This window comes from Oreochromis niloticus, linkage group LG9 (assembly GCF_001858045.2).
Source record: "Oreochromis niloticus isolate F11D_XX linkage group LG9, O_niloticus_UMD_NMBU, whole genome shotgun sequence".
NCBI lineage: Eukaryota > Metazoa > Chordata > Actinopteri > Cichliformes > Cichlidae > Oreochromis > Oreochromis niloticus.
This window is the reverse complement of record NC_031974.2, coordinates 5,113,377-5,132,735: the sequence shown is the minus strand read 5'-3', so window position 1 is coordinate 5,132,735 and position 19,359 is coordinate 5,113,377. Positions and strand designations below refer to the sequence as shown.

The 19,359-nt window shown below is 39.6% G+C and overlaps 3 protein-coding genes across 9 annotated transcripts in view; all 3 read left to right on the top strand.

The window, feature by feature from the left end:
* LOC102080440 (gastrula zinc finger protein XlCGF26.1) overlaps positions 1-17,105 on the top strand; it is a 49,737-nt gene extending 32,632 nt beyond the window's left edge. The window contains exons 1-4 of one of the 7 annotated variants that reach the window (XM_019352895.2): positions 12,888-13,218; positions 13,512-13,697; positions 15,354-16,113; positions 16,282-17,105. In XM_019352895.2, coding sequence (XP_019208440.1) covers positions 15,389-16,113; positions 16,282-17,011 — 1,455 coding nt within the window. In that variant the 5' untranslated portion in view covers positions 12,888-13,218; positions 13,512-13,697; positions 15,354-15,388 and the 3' untranslated portion in view covers positions 17,012-17,105. Of the gene's footprint in view, positions 1-12,884; positions 13,281-13,511; positions 13,698-13,744; positions 14,336-14,362; positions 15,281-15,353 lie in introns of those variants that run through there. The other 6 variants (XM_013265395.3, XM_019352892.2, XM_019352891.2 and 3 more) reach the window with 6 other exon arrangements.
* LOC112847822 (uncharacterized) lies at positions 3,378-4,296 on the top strand. Its single transcript, XM_025910319.1, has 2 exons — positions 3,378-3,988; positions 4,088-4,296. The coding sequence occupies exons 1-2, from the start codon at positions 3,397-3,399 to the stop codon at positions 4,210-4,212; spliced, it is 717 nt and encodes a 238-aa protein (XP_025766104.1). The 5' UTR covers positions 3,378-3,396; the 3' UTR covers positions 4,213-4,296.
* LOC109197426 (uncharacterized) lies at positions 5,364-9,210 on the top strand. The gene is made up of 14 exons (XM_019352420.2): positions 5,364-5,977; positions 6,080-6,157; positions 6,354-6,517; positions 6,612-6,731; positions 6,806-6,853; positions 6,934-7,017; positions 7,125-7,190; positions 7,347-7,438; positions 7,934-7,994; positions 8,092-8,142; positions 8,229-8,273; positions 8,358-8,422; positions 8,499-8,607; positions 8,727-9,210. Exons 1-14 carry the CDS (start codon positions 5,437-5,439, stop codon positions 8,994-8,996), a joined length of 1,794 nt encoding a protein of 597 aa, XP_019207965.1. The 5' UTR covers positions 5,364-5,436; the 3' UTR covers positions 8,997-9,210.
* Positions 17,106-19,359: the final 2,254 nt, after the last annotated feature.

The window sequence follows — 19,359 nt, the reverse complement described above, 5'->3', positions numbered from 1 at the left end:
AGAGTAGTTGTCAAACAGCTAACAGATCATCTGCAGAGGAATGGCTTATTTGAAGAGTTTCAGTCAGGTTTCAGAGCTCAGCACAGCACAGAAACAGCTTTAGTGAAGGTTACAAATGATCTTCTTATGGCCTCTGACAGTGGACTCATCTCTGTGCTTGTCCTGCTAGACCTCAGTGCAGCGTTCGATACTGTTGATCATAATATCCTATTAGAGTGATTAGAACATGCTGTAGGTATTACAGGTACTGTGCTGCAGTGGTTTGTATCATATCTATCTAATAGACTCCAATTTGTACATGTAAATGGAGAGTCCTCTTCACACACTAAGGTCAATTATGGTGTTCCACAGGGTTCAGTGCTAGGACCAATTCTATTTACATTATACATGCTTCCCCTAGGCAGCATCATTAGAAGACATAGCATAAATTTTCACTGCTATGCAGATGACACGCAGCTCTATCTATCCATGAAGCCAGGTAACACACACCAATTAGTTAAACTGCAGGAATGTCTTAAAGACATAAAGACCTGGATGACCTCTAACTTTCTGCTTCTTAATTCAGATAAAACTGAGGTTATTGTACTCGGCCCTGAAAATCTTAGAAATATGGTATCTAACCAGATTCTTACTCTGGATGGCATTACCTTGGCCTCCAGTAACGCTGTGAGGAACCTTGGAGTCATTTTTGACCAGGACATGTCCTTCAACGCACATATTAAACAAATATGTAAGACTGCTTTCTTCCATTTGCGCAACATCTCTAAAATTAGAAATATCCTGTCTCAGAGTGACGCTGAAAAACTAGTTCATGCATTCATTACTTCCAGGCTGGACTACTGTAATTCATTATTATCAGGAAGTCCTAAAAACTCCCTGAAAAGCCTTCAGTTAATCCAAAATGCTGCAGCAAGAGTCCTGACAGGGACTAGGAAGAGAGAGCATATTTCTCTTGTTTTGGCTTCCCTTCATTGGCTTCCTGTTAAATCTTGAAGTTAAATCTAAGAATTGAATTCAAAATCCTGCTCCTCACATATAAGGTCTTAAATAATCAGGCCCCATCTTATCTTAATGACCTTGTAGTACCATATCACCCTATTAGAGCACTTCGCTCTCGCTCTGCAGGCCTACTTGTTGTCCCTAGAGTATTTAAAAGTAGAATGGGAGGGAGAGCCTTCAGTTTTCAGGCCCCTCTTCTGTGGAACCAGCTTCCAGTTTGGATTCGGGAGACAGACACTATCTCTACTTTCAAGATTAGGCTTAAAACTTTCCTTTTTGCTAAAGCATATAGTTAGGGCTGGACCAGGTGACCCTGAATCCTCCCTTAGTTATGCTGCGATAGACGTAGGCTGCCGGGGATTCCCATGATGCATTGAGTTTTTCCTTTCCAGTCACCTTTCTCACTCACTATGTGTTAATAGACCTCTCTGCATCGAATCATATCTGTTATTAATCTCTGTCTCTCTTCCACAGCATGTCTTTATCCTGTTTTCCTTCTTTCACCCCAACCGGTCGCAGCAGATGGCCCCGCCCCTCTCTGAGCGTGGTTCTGCCAGAGGTTTCTTCCTGTTAAAAGGGAGTTTTTCCTTCCCACTGTCGCCAAAGTGCTTGCTCATAGGGGGTCATATGATATGATTGTTGGGTTTTTCTCTGTATTTATTATTGTGCTATCTACTGTACAATATAAAGCGCCTTGAGGCGACTTTTGTTGTGATTTGGCGCTATATAAATAAAATTGAATTGAATTGAATTGAATATTTTAGACCCTGTACTTCTTACTTCCACTTGACTAAATAGTCGAGTCAATGCTTCTACTTTTATTTGATTATTTTTAAACAGAGGTATCTAAACTGTAGTAAGGAACGTGTGTACTTTTGACACCTTTGGTTAGCGTCAACACTGTAAATTTCGTCACAAAAAGATTTATATATTTATCAATACTTCTATTCGTTATTCTATTCTGTACGCTTTTTTATTGCCCAGATTTTAGTTAACCCCTGTTCAATTGACTGTTATATGTCAATAGAAACATATCTCACAAATTAAAGTGTGTTGTTAAATATTTGGGGGTTTTTTTTCAAGAATTTTCTTCCCAAATCTATTACATGCCAACTGTAAATTGTTATTTCTGCTAAAACATGAACTTAAATGTGTATATGGTGTTTGTTTGTTTTAGATGCACATATCAATCTGGAATTCAGGCTTAAAGCCAGAATTGCAGGAATGCAACACGTGTTGCAGGGGACTCTTTCACTGCCCTCTGTGCCCCACTTTCAGCCCTACTGTCAGGGCAAAGATTGCGGAGCATCTAAGTGTGCATATAAAAAATGCTTTGCATTTCAACGGTATGTTTGTATTAAATATACTTTATAGTTATAAATATGCACTTTTTTAAGCACTTCTGCAGTATCTTTGTTGACTTAAAAGTTGCTGTTGACATTGTACAGTTCAGTGCATTCATCTGCCACAAAATAGTGTTTTTAAAAAATATATTTTTATTTACTTTTCACCACTTTTCTTGACATAACTTTTGTGATCCATACCATTTTGCTTTCATTATTGAGGTTGGCTTGGATGTTTTTGTTAACATGTACAATCTGATTGTTAGATAAATTGATTGCATTCTATACAACTACATTTAAATTACATCTGTTTGTTTGTTTTTGTTTGTTTGTGTGTTTGTTTGTTTTTATCTCTTACAGATAAAATGATATGCCGGTGCAGGCTGCCTTGTAGGACAACAGGACACTTTCACTGCCCTGTCTATAAGATTACAATCATACGGCGTGGGGATATGGCAAGGCATTTATTGTCTTGTCAGCATTCTTCAATGCCAAGTCAGCCACCATTATCAGGACTGCTCCCTGCTGAACTCTCCGAGGAGACCCGTATTCCTCCGGCAGTACTCTTCGAGGAGCCAAGGTTTTGTCTTCGGTATCTGAACCATTTTCTGAATCTTTGTTAGAACATTCATATGCTCTACCCTCTGTGTTCAATAAAATTGCAGCTGATGGAAAGTCCATGAAAATGACATGCCCTCACTGTGGCCTTACTCTTCATACAAAAAACTACAAGGCTCACATGATGAGGAAGCACTCCAACCAATCAATAGATGTTTGCCTGGCCAGTCATCTGCAGTGTGTTTGTGTAGATGAAACTACAGGGTTATTTGTTGTGCAGAGAACTGGCCATGGGTTCTCTGTGCCAGTTCACATTCAGAGGAAAACATGGGGGATGTCTCACAATATCAGATGTGAGCTGAAGGAATGTCAGCAATACCAGTTGCTGGCCCAGCAGAGCGGACTAGGCTTCAGTTTATGTGAGCACCTTCGCTCACTAGATTACTGCCGAGAAACTGGAAAAGAAAAGGAGGTTTTTCTTCAAGAGCACATCGTGATGGAAATGGTGGACCTTAAATTTTTTGGAGAGGCCAAAGCTGCTACATGCAGAAAGAGACAGAAAGCTGCCCAGATGGCACATGCTCCACTTTGTGTGAGGGTGGATTTTGGTGGATCCTCAACACAGATCTGTTTGTCTGTATTTGAACCGGAAATACACAGTTTCTGCCGTCTTGGCAGAATATTTGTGACTTACAATGCTCTGAGGAACACCTGGCATTGTGCTTGTGCAAAGCCAAGAATATCATGTCCTCATAAAAACATAGCTAAATGGCATCTCTTCCAGACACAGAGAGACATCTTCAAATCAACTGTACCACTATCATCAGGCACCCCATCACAGATGACTCAGGAGAGTTCTTCCTTTGAGGACAATGCTGCCGTCGAAAGGAGTATACGCTATATTTTTAAAGAGAAAAAAATTCCTGGATCTCTTCCAGAAAATGTCATCTCACAGAAAATGGATCATCAGAAACAGCTCTTTCCATGTGAAACGTTGTGCCAGGTGTGCCCAGAGCACCCTAAACTTGATGAGGCTATTGTAATTACCAATAAAGCGAGGATTGTCAGCATGATGGGAGTGATTGAGAGTAAGTTTTAATGAATAAGATTAAATATCAGTGTGAAATAATTAGTTATAATTGTTCCTATACTAATGTTTTGACATTAATGTGATTTGTCTTTAACAGATGTTTCAACACACCATAGATCGTGTCCTCAGTGCCACATGGTCTACAGATACCAGGAGTGGACAGATGGGCTTCACAACTTTGACAACCACGTTGTTTTGTCTCTTGAACTCTGCCATTTTTGAGAGAAAATCTGCAGGTGAGGATCGCAAAAATCAAATATACTCATCTGAAGATTGCTTTAAAAATGTGTTTGTGTCATTATGATATGTTGGTGCCCAAATTTAAATATCTGTGTAATCATAGTCTTCTTCACCCTATTATCATATTACAGAACCATGTATCCGCTTCAAGGGTCATTGACTTATTGGAGGGCTTAAGAAGAGTGAAGTTTCCTTCTAGGGATACCATTTTTCATGCTTATTGCCATTTTGAGGCTTTGACTGACGCAGAATGTACTCCTGCATAAACTGTGGGTTTCACCCCCCTGTGGTAGTTATGGATTTACACAGAAAAGGGGTGTTCAAGTTAGCAGGTAAGTTTAATGTACATTTGTGTTAATAGTTCATTGTGTACATTATGTGCTTGTTCTTATGAGTCAATTTATTATAGTGAGTGACCTCAAAGCCCCGGAAGACTTCAATGGTGAACATGACATTGAAGGTTTTTGGAACTCTATTCACCTGGAAATGATAAGCCGTGGGTTTTTTCCAAGTGAGTGATGGCAAAAACTTATTGAAAGTCATTCAGTGTTTTAAAGTAATTTAGATTGTAATTAAAAACATGCCATTTTCTGTAGGCGGCGTGTAGAATCCATTTTCAGTTCCACCAAGTTACACGCACTGGGCACCATGGATTGGGAGTGAAACTCGAACAAGTGGCATTGTGCTTAACACAGAGTTTCAAAAAGTAGGAACAAGCTCTTCACATGAAGCAAAGCTTAGCAGTGTCACAGAAGACCGTCTGTTGGATGAACTTGCCAAACAAAAGGTAAAATTGCTTTGAAGTTTTCAGAATATGTGACATAAAGTTCTGGAGTTGTTCCATTTACAGTTTTCCCTAATTACTGTCAGGTTGGAGTGGTGAGAAAATTGTGTAAAGCATGCAACATCGACTCCAAAGGCTCCCGCTTTGATATCATCACCAGACTGAGGGAGAAGATGAAGAGCAGGCAGACATATGATAAGCTCTTTCAAAGCATATGAGGTGCCTCTGGTAAGCATCACTTAGCGATTATTAGAAGTAGCATTAAAATATGTAATTACAATCACAAACAACTTTTTAAATCTTTGCTTGCAGGAGGATGGTCTGTAATACTATTTCCACATGGCATTGTATACAGTGTTAAATTTAATCTTCATGCTGAAAGTCCCCGGGATTTTGCTGACCTTCTCCTGTCCTGGAAGCACATGCCAAACGTCTGTGTTTACGATTTTGCGAGGGGTTTGGTGGCACACACCAATTTGCGGGTTCCTGATAAACTGCCATTTCATCCACATGAAGGTCGACTGGCTGAGCCCACTGAGGAAAATGTCAAGGCTGCACAGGATGGAAGCCTGAAAGTGAATCTTCCATGGCTACATGAAAGGATGGATAGTGTAAATGAAAATCCTCATCCTGTCACTGGATCATCTGACCATTATGTCCTGTATGACAGATTTCATGAGGGAAATACAAAAGATCCCAAGGACATATTACGCAGAATTCAACTTGTCCCAGAGCTGAAAGGCTGGCTGAACAGTCAAGTTGTTGAACAGTTCTTTGCAAACATGAGGAAAAGCAATTACTTTTTAAGTAACATGAGTCCATCCACACATGTGTTTCTGATGAGAAATATAACTCATCATTATAACACTGTCACCAACAAGAAACTTCTGGAGAGGCAGCTAAGACATGGTCGACTTGGAAAGATCAATATCTCATTGTTGGCACTGGGTCAAGCTGTCGTAGGTAAGTACATGCATTGTCTCATGACCAGAACACTACCATTGTTCACATGTTAGATTTGTTCCTATCTGTGTGTGTATATTGTTGTTTTCTTTGTGTCCCTAGCCCCACAGGTGTGCAATAAACCCAGAGAAACCACAGAAGCGGTGTTGAACCCAGCACCTTCAATGTCTGGTGACACTGGTAAAATTTCTTATTTTGAATAGTGATTGTCATATATAGGTGAAATAATAATCTTGCATTCATTATCTTGTTGTAGTTGAGGGCTCATGAACGAATTTGTTACATGCTGTTTCAAATGAATTTCCTTCTGTAAATAGTGCTTATTTTTCTTGCATTTGTATAGTGTTTTGTCTGAAACCTGTTAACATCCCTACAGAACCTCAGGTAAGAGTTGACAACAAGAAAGCCAATAGAAGGTCAACAGATGCAACTTTTCCTGACCTGTGTGGACCACCGTGCGAAGCTCTGACAAAGCCTGAGAACATTTTGGCCAGCCGTTCATCCTGGTGTTTTGTACTGCACCCTGGCCAACAACAGCTTGTATGTTAAAGTTTTCAGATGTCGCAAAGTGCAACTTTTAGTGCTTATCTGGTTTTGTCATCCACAGTCTATGACACCTCTCTATTTTTTTTAGCTCAACTATGTTCTGGACATCAGCAGACCCAAAGATGAGCTGATTGTTGAAACATCTTCTGGATGCCTCACACGGGCAGATTTTTGGACACTGGGTTTAAACAAACAAATGGAATCGACTGTAAGTATTTTGTTTCTATGAATATGAAATAATAAAGTGTACATTCATTTTGTTGATGATTTTTTCTGTTTCAGATTGGAAATGGCTGTTTTGAGCTTATCACTAAAATTGTTCAGTCAAAGGTACTGTATGTTGTATATGATGATTGTCAAGCTTTAATTTAAAGAGTTGTTGTTTTAAATGTGCTGTTTTTACATTCTAGGGGATAAGCATTTACATAGAAAATCTGTATGTCACTCGGACTTGGCTTGCACCCTATGGCTGTGATCCATTGCAGTCCTTTCCTGTAAGTGTACCGCCCTTTAAAGAAACAAGCAAGTAATCAAAATGATTTTTTTATAACTTTGGTGAGAGTTCATATACAGAATACTTAAAAATAAAATTCTGTTTCAGACTGATGCTCAGAGGATGGACATCATAGTTCTCCCTCTCTGGACACCTGGTCATTTCCAGTTGTGTGTAAGTCTTGTTTTTTGACACATACAAACTGTTTGAATTTTGCTATGTGTCTGAGATGTATTCAAGCTTTTATGACGCAGTTTCAAAAGTCTTTGATTATGATCGCTTGCAATGACATTGTTTTCAGGTTTGAAGTCATGGCTAACTGTCTTTTAGGTACTGAAGCCACCTAAAAGAGAAATCCTCTTTCTTGACCCATTATACACAAAGGCAGGATTTGGTGGCCAACAATATGTTTCACTTTTGAGGTCACATTTTTATAAGCATTTTTGGTTTGTTCCAGAGTTTTCAGGAACCTGTTCAGTGTTCCAGGTTAAGTGCATCCCAGATCATGTTCTGCTGATCTTGAGTGTTCACACATACAGTACACTCACATGCTTTTTTATAAAGTATATCAGCATGATGCTTCAACATTTTATTTCTCATCTTCACATTCTGATCAAGTCAGTGATGCTGTCTTTAGATGAGTTTCAGACATAAATAGGGTCTTCAAATGTTCTACTTCAACATAAAACACTATTAAATATTACTTTATAAAATATGCCAACCTTAAATTAAAGCTGAAAATGCTTTATTTTGACCAACTGTGAGCATGTGACTGTACTTTTTCATTTTGTTATGCTGTTTTGTTGAGGTCGTGTTCCTAAGGCCTGTAGTTACAGTTGGTGCTATTAGCAATAAACATTTCACACCCATCATGATGATGTCTGTTAACTTGTGAATGTAACTGTCTTGAAAAAAAGGAATCTTGCAGTGAAGCTCATTCCCGGGCAGTGGTCAGAAAAAAAGAGCTTTGACTTGAAGGTATGTGCTAGTTTAAGTGTATGGTGAATAATATGAATTACACTAGTCTTCTTTTAAGGGATTTTATTAACGAGCCTTTATTTTCAATGTAATACAGGGTTTTTCAAGCCAAGACTATGGAGTTGACTGTGGGATCTTCATGCTGATGATAATTTTTCTTCTCTTCTTGAAATTCATACAGAAGCTAATTTAAGCTTCTAAAAAAATGACATTTTTATTTTTTCTTCCAAATAGTCTGCTCTGTACGTGGCACTGGATGCACCATTTGACTATACTATAGTAAGTATCCTATTTACTTTCACAGCAATGGAGTCTTGAATCTTTTGAAAGTTGTTAAATATGTTTCATATTAATATTTTACAGTCAGACATGCCCTACTTGTGTAAATGGTGGTGCTTGCTGTTGATGGAGAACTTTGATCTCAGGAGGTATTTATATTTTGACTTCTGTTCTATGTTGTGTCAAAGTTTACACACCTTAACAATATCAAAATTTTCTGTTAAGCTCTGGCAAGCTATTTGCACACTGGAGAGAGGAGGCCAAAGCTGTGCTTGAAGGACAACACGTGCCCATTTTCAGACTGAAAAAGCGCAAGTTCCAGGAAGTCAGTCAGGTCAGTATTCGCTTTAAACAGTAGTGTAATTGCATGGTTAGTGACATTTGAATAACTGTTAAAAAACTGTTCTGCAACAGAGAAATAGCTATGTTTTTATCCCCATTTGCCTGACACAGGAGCCAGCAGTTGTTGAAGATCTGCGTCCTGCTGTGCAGTGGGTTGTCCAAAATAAGGCACTTTTCCGTGGACACGTAACAATGCCAAAATATCTGTCTTTAAATCAAGGGGACCAGCAGAGGGTCTTAAGAGACATGTCAGAGGAAGAAGACACTGGAGCAAGGGACTTGTTCCTCTTTGTTTTTCAGTTTGCAGAGGACATGGAGCTCTTTTTGAAAGCATGTGCTGATGAGCAGGGACTAAGGGTCAGTGCTATGTTTGACATGTAATGGACAAATGAAGGCACTGGCTGTGTTTGTTTGTTTAATATGTCGTTGTTGTTTTTTGCTTTGTTTTTGCATAGTACAAAATTCCAATTAAACTTATTTGATTCCATGTCCATACTTATAATAAAGGATTACAGTGTAACAGCATTAAATGTAAATGTAACAGCATTTATTTATACTTGTAATTTCAAAATAAAAAGATTATTGTTGATATTAACAGTAAAGAACTGTAATCAATAATATTTTTATACATTTTAAACATTAACACTCTGGGCTCTATCCTGGCCATTTGTGGCCACTTCACTTCTTTTGTTTTGACCACTACACTGCAGTGGACCAAAAGAATGACACAGGTTTGATCTTAAGGATCTAATAGTTGTGTGTGTTGTGCATGACATTGCCACACAAATATGTATTTGCAAGATAGAGTAGAATAAATTATAACGCATCAAATATTACACAGGCTGCAGAGAATTTCTGTTGATCCTGTTCTGTTTCCCAGTCAAACTTAGCTTTGAAGCACATGCTAAAAACACTTTTACTCTTGTACATTTCATAACAAGACACCATAGCCAAAATATTAACAAAGTATATATGATTAAAAAATTCAAAGCTGCAGCACATACAGCAACAAACACTGTTAGTAAATGTATCCTGGAGTTTATGCAGGTGCAGAAAGTGCTGCTGCTTTAAGTAAGCCTAACAGCTTCCAGATCACTTATTTTTCTGGAAAGATGGTAGGAAGGGCATCACTGCTCATTTCTACAATCTCCCAGATCTTGGAATACATTGCCTTTGTCCCATGAAACCACTTCACAGTACTAGGAGTCCACTAAAACCTATAAAGAGAGTGATCCTGGAAGAAATGGGGCGCACACTAGTGACCTCAACAATTGCAAGACAGCCTTTTCCCCAATGCTCAGATGGGGAAAAAAGGAAGTTTCGTGAAAACATTAGGACTTTATCACCGTTTTATCTGAAAAGTTAATGGTAATATATAACCTAACAGACTATAAAGAGTAAAAAATTTAGATACAATTTCGATTTTGATGAAAAGGACTGGTGCTATTTTAAAGAGTCACGTCGGTAAAAGTAGATAAATGTTTTAAGAAATATACATTTTATAGCATTTTGTGAACATACACAAAAAGTGGCCATTTTTGGCAACAAACAAGCTGAGAGAGTTTTATATTTTTTGCTCTCCTTGAACAAAAATAACAGTTCATAATAATCAATGTTGATGTTAATCAATTAGATGTCCCAGACTCTACTATTAATAATACAGCAGTCCCTCGTTTATCGCAGGAGTTACGTTAAAAAAATAACCCGCGGTAGGTGAAATCCATGAAGTAGCCAACTTTATTTTTTACAATTATTATAGATGTTAAGACTGTAAAACCCCTCACTACATGCACACGAAATCGACGTCACATTTGGAGTATGCATTTGAAGTATGCATTTGAAGTACACTTCGAATTGGGACAGCCGTTGTCGTGTGGCGGTGACGTAATCGCACTTAAAATGCGTACTTCAGGCGTGCAGACCCTTGAAACTCAGTCTGGATTTATGGCCAACAGACACATATCCAACAACATTAGACTTGTTTTTGACCTAATTGATTATGCAGATTTGTGTAGGGATGATAGCTTTATCTTATTCGTGGATTTCTGCAAAGCATTTGATACAATTGAACATGGTTTTATTTTTCAGGCTTTGGACAAATTTGGCTTTGGTTCTTATTTTCAGAATGCAATTAAAACAATGTACAAAAATGTTAATTGCTCCATCAAACTACAAGCAGGTACATCACCAAGGTTTAACTTGAACCGCGGTATCAGGCAAGGCTGCCCCATCTCCCCATACTTATTTCTCATCTGTTCTCAACTCCTTTCTGATTATATTAAACGCAGTCCTCTGAAAGGTATAACAATTGCGGATAAAGAATTATTCATTAGTCAACTTGCTGATGATACCACTCTCTTTTTAAAAAATGCTTCACAGGTGCAGACGGCTATTAATACAATTAATGCCTTTTCTTTAGCTTCAGGACTCCACCTAAACATTGGCAAATGTGAACTGCTTGCCCTTAGAAATTGTGCCAGTCTATCTATCGCTGGCATCCCAGTGAAAGAGTCTGTCACTTACCTTGGAATCATCATTAATAAAAATCAATCCACCAGGTGCTCCCTTAATTTCACTCCAATTTTGGACAAAACACAACGTAAGCTAAATGCTTGGCTGCAGCGGGATTTATCCATTAAAGGGAGAGTTTTACTCACAAAAGCAGCTTATGCTGCTTTGTCTCTTGACGTAAATAAAGAAACCCTGGTGGATATTGACAGACTTCTTTATAATTTCATATGGAAGAATAGAATTCATTATATTAAAAGGTCAGTTTTATCCAACTCATACCAACATGGTGGAGTAAACTTTCTGGACTTCTCCTCATTAAACAATGTGTTTAAAATAAACTGGATTAGAAAATTTTTCAGGAACCCAACCTCAATTTGGAACTTTATTCCCAATTATATTTTCTCAAAAATTGGTGGTCTTGACTTCCTTTTGCTTTGTAATTACAATATCGATAAAATCCCTTTAAAACTATCCAACTTTCATAAACAAATGCTTCTTTCCTGGTCATTGATTTATAAACACAACTTTTCTCCACATAGATACTATATTTGGAACAATAGAGACATTTTATACAAACATAAGTCTGTGTTTTTAAGTAACTGGTTTGATAATGGGATTCATCGTGTTGCACAACTTATAAACCCTGTTGGAGGTTTACTCTCTTACTCAGAATTTTTGAATACATATGGTCTTCCTGTTCCACCAAAGGAATATGCCATAGTGTTTGATGCTATCCCTGCTGGGGTCTTAATGTTGTTTAGAAATCCTGTTGTTAATGATTCAACCCCTTTACCGCTGGATCCTGCTGTTACTTATGTTGGTCAGGTGTGTTTCCCCTCTGTAAAGAGGAAAAACAACCGTGAAATACAAACTCTGTTTCGAAAAGACAAAACTTGTGTCCCAACGGCTGTCGCCTACTGGAACAACTTATTCCAGGACCTGGAATGGGAGAAGATTTGGACCTTACCGTCAAAATTTCTATTAAATAACAAAGTAAAGGAAATATCTTTTAAAGTTATACATCGTTTTTACCCAACCAGATCTTTTCTTGTACGTTATAAAAAGGACATTGATGTTAACTGTACATTTTGTAACTGTGTGAAGGAAGATATTTCTCATTTGTTTTGGTCATGCTTATACACAAATCTTTTCTGGCAAGAATTTTGTGTTTTTGTTGTTTCCTTTATCTTTTCTGAGTTCTCTCTTTGTTATGAAAAAATATTGTTTGGTTTCTGTAAGTACCCCATGCACAGGGCAAACGAATTTTATTTGATAAATTTATTGATATTATTAGCTAAATTTCATATACATAAATCGAAATTTTCTAATGCAAAACCATCCTTTCAGTGCTTTGTAAATGAAACCAAACAATATGTAAAAACCATACAACATTCTCAAAATTTAAAAGCTGTCAAAACCATAAACTTATGTTCCCTGTTCAATATCATGTGATTCGTTATTAGACTGTTTTGTTTTTCCATAGAAACCCCCTGACATTGTGCTTGTTATTTTTTTATATTTGTATTCTGTGTTTTGTCAATAAAGCGTATTAAAAAAAAAGAGAGAAAAAAAAGCGTGCAGACCCTGAATTGGGACACAGCCCCTGAATTGGGATACAGCCAGTGGCTGCAGCCAGGTGCTCTTGAACCGGCGAGCTAGTTCCTGAATCAGTCACATGGTACGGACTGCCCGCGAGGCCTCGAACGTCACTGCATACGTAATCAAAGCGAGCCTCGATACACGCTTCACAAAAACTCCCCGAGATTACCCGACACAGGTATCGAAGCTTCGACACACAGGACACATCACTAGTTATCAGGCCTTATTCCAGTTTTTAAAAGAGAATAAACATTTGGGGAGGGCTTGAGGGTCGACAGTCCATACCAGGTGGTGGCGGTAACGCACCATTTTACTGTTTGCAAACCGCCAATAAAACTTAAGAAGAAGCAGGGGGAGGAGACGAAGAAGAAGGGGTGTGCGTACTGTGCTCTTTGCTGTCTTTCCGCCGTTTGGACACTTTTTGAAGAACCCGTATCAAAGTATTGTGGAGAAGCGTCGTGTTAAATCTAATCGATGAACGGCTTTTTGTCAGGTATGTATTGCAGCTGTGAAGACGAACGTACGTTCTCCTGTTAGGTTACAGCTGGTAGGAAGGTGCGTTCAGTGTGTCTTTGTAATTTTAAGTTTCCATGTCAAACGAGAAAAACAGTTAATTCTGGACGCGCAATTGTTTGCTGAGTTTGGTAACAAAGTGTTTTTGTAAACCACGTGATGATTTAAGTCATTTAATTTTCACAGAATAGCTATGTGAGCGAGGCTAAAAGAGCAATATTTTTATGTTTAGTAAACTGACGTCTCTAAATGTAACTGCTTTTATTTTATTAGTTCTGACGAGGACAGCTGAGTGATGTTGTTGGTGAGCTTGGATTAAATCATCTCTAAACAAAGAACTTGTCCTCGTGGTGACTGACTTGGGGAGTGGAGGTCAGTGAGCCCATTGTCTCTGCTGGTCCGACTCCAACTACACAGCCGGCCCGCTCGCCCCCTCCTGAGTCTGAGAGGAGATCCAGAGTAAGTCAGTTATAACTACACTGGTTGCTTAACTTTATCATTTTCTACAGGGTCTCTCTCTCTCTTAGCTCATTTTGGTTTGATTTCTGCCTTCTGTTTAGCCTCTCTGTTTGTCTGCCTCAGTACGTTAATGTTTTATCATTTGAGATAAACTCTCTGTTTTCCTTCATATGAAGGTGATGTCTGTGGAGTGATCTATGTGGAGACTGTGGGAAATATACATGTAGCAGTATTTCAATAAGTGTCAGTCAGTCAAGGAGCAAAAGAATATTTAAACTAAAACACATTAAAAGAAGTGTTTTTCTTGTAACTGCATACGTGCCTGCACAGGGGCGGTTAGAACAGGATGTACTCAGGATGTGGCGTACACGATCACGGGCCTCATAACAAACAACAGGAGACAGCTGGGGGTGAAAGGGTCTCGAAACAGCATTCTAAGTGTTGTAAAAATGAGATGCAGCTAACTGTCGCTGATGCATGATATGTAACTTGCTCATGAATCTTGGGCGTGTCCAACCCTTTAAATAAAGAAGTTCTCGTCCTTCCTCTTTGAGATCTACTGGACTACACTGAGGGTGGTATCGTGTACGTCTCCCACATATGTGCTTAATACATAATTGTTGTTGACTGGACCTGATGTGAGTATTGGTTGTTTGTTCTCAGCTCAACATGAAACAATCGGGACAAGAGGCTCAGCATGACCTCATTAAAAATGCTCTGTTTTCCTTTTCCACTTTTCTTCTTTCATTTTCTTTCTGACGTATTTTCTTGTAAAAGCTGTTAACTGTTGTGATGGAGATTTCTTTATTTTATGTGTTGATCATATGTTTTGACAATATCACTTTAGTAATATCTATAGTACATTTTGTGTGGCTTTGTTCTACATACAGGAAAACATCAAATATGTATTTCACAGGTTATTCCACACACACAGATGGGTATTGTGAGTGAGTTGGACTGACACTCCCAGGCACCATGAGACATTAGGCAGATAGTGAGACTCCTTCTCCTTATCTCCAGGGAGGAGGTGTTGAGATGAAAATATTTGAAGTGCCTCAATTCTATGCTTTATATTAACTAAAATGCCATATAACCATATAGTGTAGTATTAAGTGGACATGGCCCTGAAAAATGAAGGCATTAGACTACGTGTCCTTGGGGGGTAGAATGCTGTAGACTCTCGCCCACGCTTACCTGTGAAAAAGTAGAAAACAGGGGACCATCTTCTAGTGGAGATGAATTATAAAAAAAAGGTGTTGATTGCAGCTGACAGTGTCTGCAGACTTTGATAACTGTGTGACACCCTCGTGGTTAATCAGAGGGAAATCTGAGTCGGTGTGGATTTGGTTGTACAGCTCTCACACATACAACCTGAACTACACATTCTAAGTGTGATGTTCTTCAAATTTGAACAAAGTTAAAACTAAAAACCTTTGAAGTCACACAAGCCAATATTTTATTCACAAGTTGAACTTTTACTACTTTTATCCCCAAAATGAGCTCACTTCAAATATTTACCACAGCATAGCGTCCCCAGGCACCTGAGACGTTTGGCAGATGGTGAAACTGTTTTTCTTTGTGAGGTAAGAGGGGGCACTTGGGGATGAGCTGAAGGTATAGACCTGATGTCACTGTTTGGGTTCTTTGTCATTACAGGAGAAAGAAGTGAAAGCAGGCCGAAACCTCAGCACATGGATGATATCAACCAAAAACATCCAGCGCCAGCAAGTAAAGATGAGCCAGCGGCGATCCCTGTGGAAAAGACTTTTCCTGCTATGAAGCAGCCCAGAAGACGCAAGCGCGCCAACAGGGAGGACAGAAGCTTGAGCTGTGATCAGTGTGGGAAGACCTTTACTCAGATTGGTAGCTTACAATCACATCAGCTGATCCACACCGGTGTGAAACCATTCAGCTGTGATCAGTGTGGAAAGTCCTTTACTCTGAAAGATCATTTAAAGGTACATCAGCTGATCCACAGCGGTGTGAAACCATTCACATGTGGTGAGTGCGGAAAGTCTTTTATTCAGAGTTACCGCTTAAAAGCACATCAGCTCGTCCACAGTGAAGTTAAACCATTCAGCTGTGATCAGTGTGGAAAGACCTTTACTCAGAGATCCAGCTTAAAAAATCATCAGCTGATCCACACCGGTGTGAAACCATTCAACTGTGATCAGTGTGGGAAGTCTTTTACTCAGATTTGGAACTTGAAATCACATCAGCTGTTCCACACCGGTGTGAAACCATTCAGCTGTGATCAATGTGGAAAGACCTTTACTCAGAGATGCAGCTTAAAAAAACATCAGCTAATCCACAGCGGTGTGAAACCATTCAGCTGTGATCTGTGTGGGATGTCTTTTACTCAGAAAGCTCACTTAAAATCACATCAGCTGATCCACACCGGTGTGAAACCATTCAGGTGTGATCAATGTGGAAAGACCTTTACTCAGAGATGGAACTTAAATCAACATCAAGTCGTCCACACGAAATTTAAAGCTTTCAACTGTGATCTGTGTGGGATGTCTTTTACTCAGAAAGCTCACTTAAAATCACATCAGGTGATCCACACCGGTGTGAAACCATTCAGCTGTGATCAGTGTGAAAAGTCCTTTACTCTGAAAGATCATTTAAAGGTACATCAGCTGATCCACAGCGGTGTGAAACCATTCACCTGTGGTGAGTGCGGAAAGTCTTTTTTTCAGAGTTACCGCTTAAAAGCACATCAGCTCGTCCACAGTGAAGTTAAACCATTCAGCTGTGATCAGTGTGGAAAGACCTTTACTCAGAAAGGTGACTTAAAGAGACATCATATGATCCATGTTGGAGGTAAATCATTTGTCTGTGATCAGTGTGGAAAGTCTTTTCAGGATAGAGATCACTTAGAGAAACATCAGGGGGTCCACAGTGAAGTTAAACCTTTCAGCTCTTATCAGTGTGGAAATTCTTTTACTGCAATTGATAGGTTAAAAATGCATCAACTCATCCAATCTGGAGTTAAATCATTTGTATGTGGTGACTGTGGAAAGGCTTTTACTCACATGACTAGCTTAAAATCACATCAGCTCATCCACTCTGGTGCTAAATCATTTGTGTGTGGTCAGTGTGGAAAGTCTTTCTTCCATAACAAAAATCTATTGAGGCATCAAAAGACCCACAAAGTGTCCTCCTGTGAGAAAAGGGGCAGACCAATGGGACATTACCCTGACAGGGTTCATTTGAACTCAGTGGGAGAAACAGGGGATCTGAACAAAAGTTCTTCTGGATGCTGCGTCAAACTTAAAAAGCTTGAGATCAGGCTTCACAGAATTCAGCTTTAATTTCCTGAGAAAGTCAGAGCTTCACTATGTCTTTGTAGATCTAGTGAAAACATGAAAGGGTGCAAAAAGAGGCACTGTGGTACTGCATGATGAAGTCAGAAGTGACAGAGAAGTATGTGAGCGTGGTTCAGGACATGTACAGTGGCTTGCAAAAGTATTCGGCCCCCGTGAACTTTTCCACATTTTGTCACATTACAGCCACAAACATGAATCCATTTTATTGGAATTCTAGGTGAAAGACCAATACAAAGTGGTGTACACGTGAGAAGTGGAACGAAAATCATACATGATTCCAAACATTTTTTACAAATAAATAACTGCAAAGTGGGGTGTGCGTAATTATTCAGCCCCCTGAGTCAATACTTTGTAGAACCACCTTTTGCTGCAATTACAGCTGCCAGTCTTTTAGGGTATGTCTCTACCAGCTTTGCACATCTACAGACTGAAATCCTTGCCCATTCTTTTTTGCAAAACAGCTCCAGCTCAGTCAGATTAGATGGACAGCGTTTGTGTACAGCAGTTTTCAGATCTTGCCACAGATTCTCGATTGGATTTAGACACCAGACAGGTCAGGGATAAAGTTATTGAGAAATTTAAAGCAGGCTTAGGCTACAAAAAGATTTCCCAAGCCTTGAACATCCCACGGAGCACTGTTCAAGCCATCATTCAGAAATGGAAGGAGTATGGCACAACTGTAAACCTACCAAGACAAGGCCGTCCACCTAAACTCACAGGCCGAACAAGGAGAGCGCTGATCAGAAATGCAGCCAAGAGGCCCATGGTGACTCTGGACGAGCTGCAGAGATCTACAGCTCAGGTGGGGGAATCTGTCCATAGGACAACTATTAGTCGTGCACTGCACAAAGTTGGCCTTTATGGAAGAGTGGCAAGAAGAAAGCCATTGTTAACAGAAAACCATAAGAAGTCCTGTTTGCAGTTTGCCACAAGCCATGTGGGGGACACAGCAAACATGTGGAAGAAGGTGCTCTGGTCAGATGAGACCAAAATGGAACTTTTTGGCCAAAATGCAAAACGCTATGCGTGGCGGAAAACTAACACTGCACATCACTCTGAACACACCATCCCCACTGTCAAATATGGTGGTGGCAGCATCATGCTCTGGGGGTGCTTCTCTTCAGCAGGGACAGGGAAGCTGGTCAGAGCTGATGGGAAGATGGATGGAGCCAAATACAGGGCAATCGTGGAAGAAAACCTCTTGGAGTCTGCAAAAGACTTGAGACTGGGGCGGAGGTTCACCTTCCAGCAGGACAACGACCCTAAACATAAAGCCAGGGCAACAATGGAATGGTTTAAAACAAAACATATCCATGTGTTAGAATGGCCCAGTCAAAGTCCAGATCTAAATCCAATCGAGAATCTGTGGCAAGATCTGAAAACTGCTGTTCACAAACGCTGTCCATCTAATCTGACTGAGCTGGAGCTGTTTTACAAAGAAGAATGGGCAAAGATTTCAGTCTGTAGATGTGCAAAGCTGGTAGAGACATACCCTAAAAGACTGGCAGCTGTAATTGCAGCAAAAGGTGGTTCTACAAAGTATTGACTCAGGGGGCTGAATAATTACGCACACCCCACTTTGCAGTTATTTATTTGTAAAAAATGTTTGGAATCATGTATGATTTTCGTTCCACTTCTCACGTGTACACCACTTTGTGTTGGTCTTTCACGTGGAATTCCAATAAAATTGATTCATGTTTGTGGCTGTAATGTGACAAAATGTGGAAAAGTTCAAGGGGGCCGAATACTTTTGCAAGCCACTGTATGTGTGGTAGCAGTGACTACCACACATACTTGGGTTGAAGGTGGGGGGAGGATTACATCAATTCTGAGCCCCTTCTTTCTTTTTCAAAGCGAGGGCAATACTCAGGAAAGGATTCAATTCAATTCAATTCAATTTTATTTATATAGCGCCAAATCACAACAAAAGTCGCCTCAAGGCGCTTTATATTGTACAGTAGATAGCACAATAATAAATACAGAGAAAAACCCAACAATCACATGACCCCCTATGAGCAAGCACTTTGGCGACAGTGGGAAGGAAAAACTCCCTTTTAACAGGAAGAAACCTCCGGCTGAACCAGGCTCAGGGAGGGGCGGGGCCATCTGCTGCGACCGGTTGGGGTGAGAGAAGGAAAACAGGATGAAAGACATGCTGTGGAAGAGAGACAGAGATTAATAACAGATATGATTCGATGCAGAGAGGTCTATTAGCACATAGTGAGTGAGAAAGGTGACTGGAAGGGAAAAACTCAATGCATCATGGGAATCCCCGGCAGCCTACGTCTATTGCAGCATAACTAAGGGAGGATTCAGGGTCACCTGGTCCAGCC

Bases quoted from the DNA above. Each gene is read 5' to 3' on its own strand.
- LOC109197426 (XM_019352420.2), top strand. From the start codon at position 5,437: ATGCCAAACGTCTGTGTTTACGATTTTGCGAGGGGTTTGGTGGCACAC. The intron at 6,518-6,611 runs GTATGTTAAAGT...TATTTTTTTTAG, and splicing joins ACCCTGGCCAACAACAGCTT to CTCAACTATGTTCTGGACAT. The intron at 7,191-7,346 runs GTAAGTCTTGTT...ACTGTCTTTTAG, and splicing joins CTGGTCATTTCCAGTTGTGT to GTACTGAAGCCACCTAAAAG.
- LOC112847822 (XM_025910319.1), top strand. From the start codon at position 3,397: ATGGAAATGGTGGACCTTAAATTTTTTGGAGAGGCCAAAGCTGCTACA. The intron at 3,989-4,087 runs GTAAGTTTTAAT...TGTCTTTAACAG, and splicing joins CATGATGGGAGTGATTGAGA to ATGTTTCAACACACCATAGA.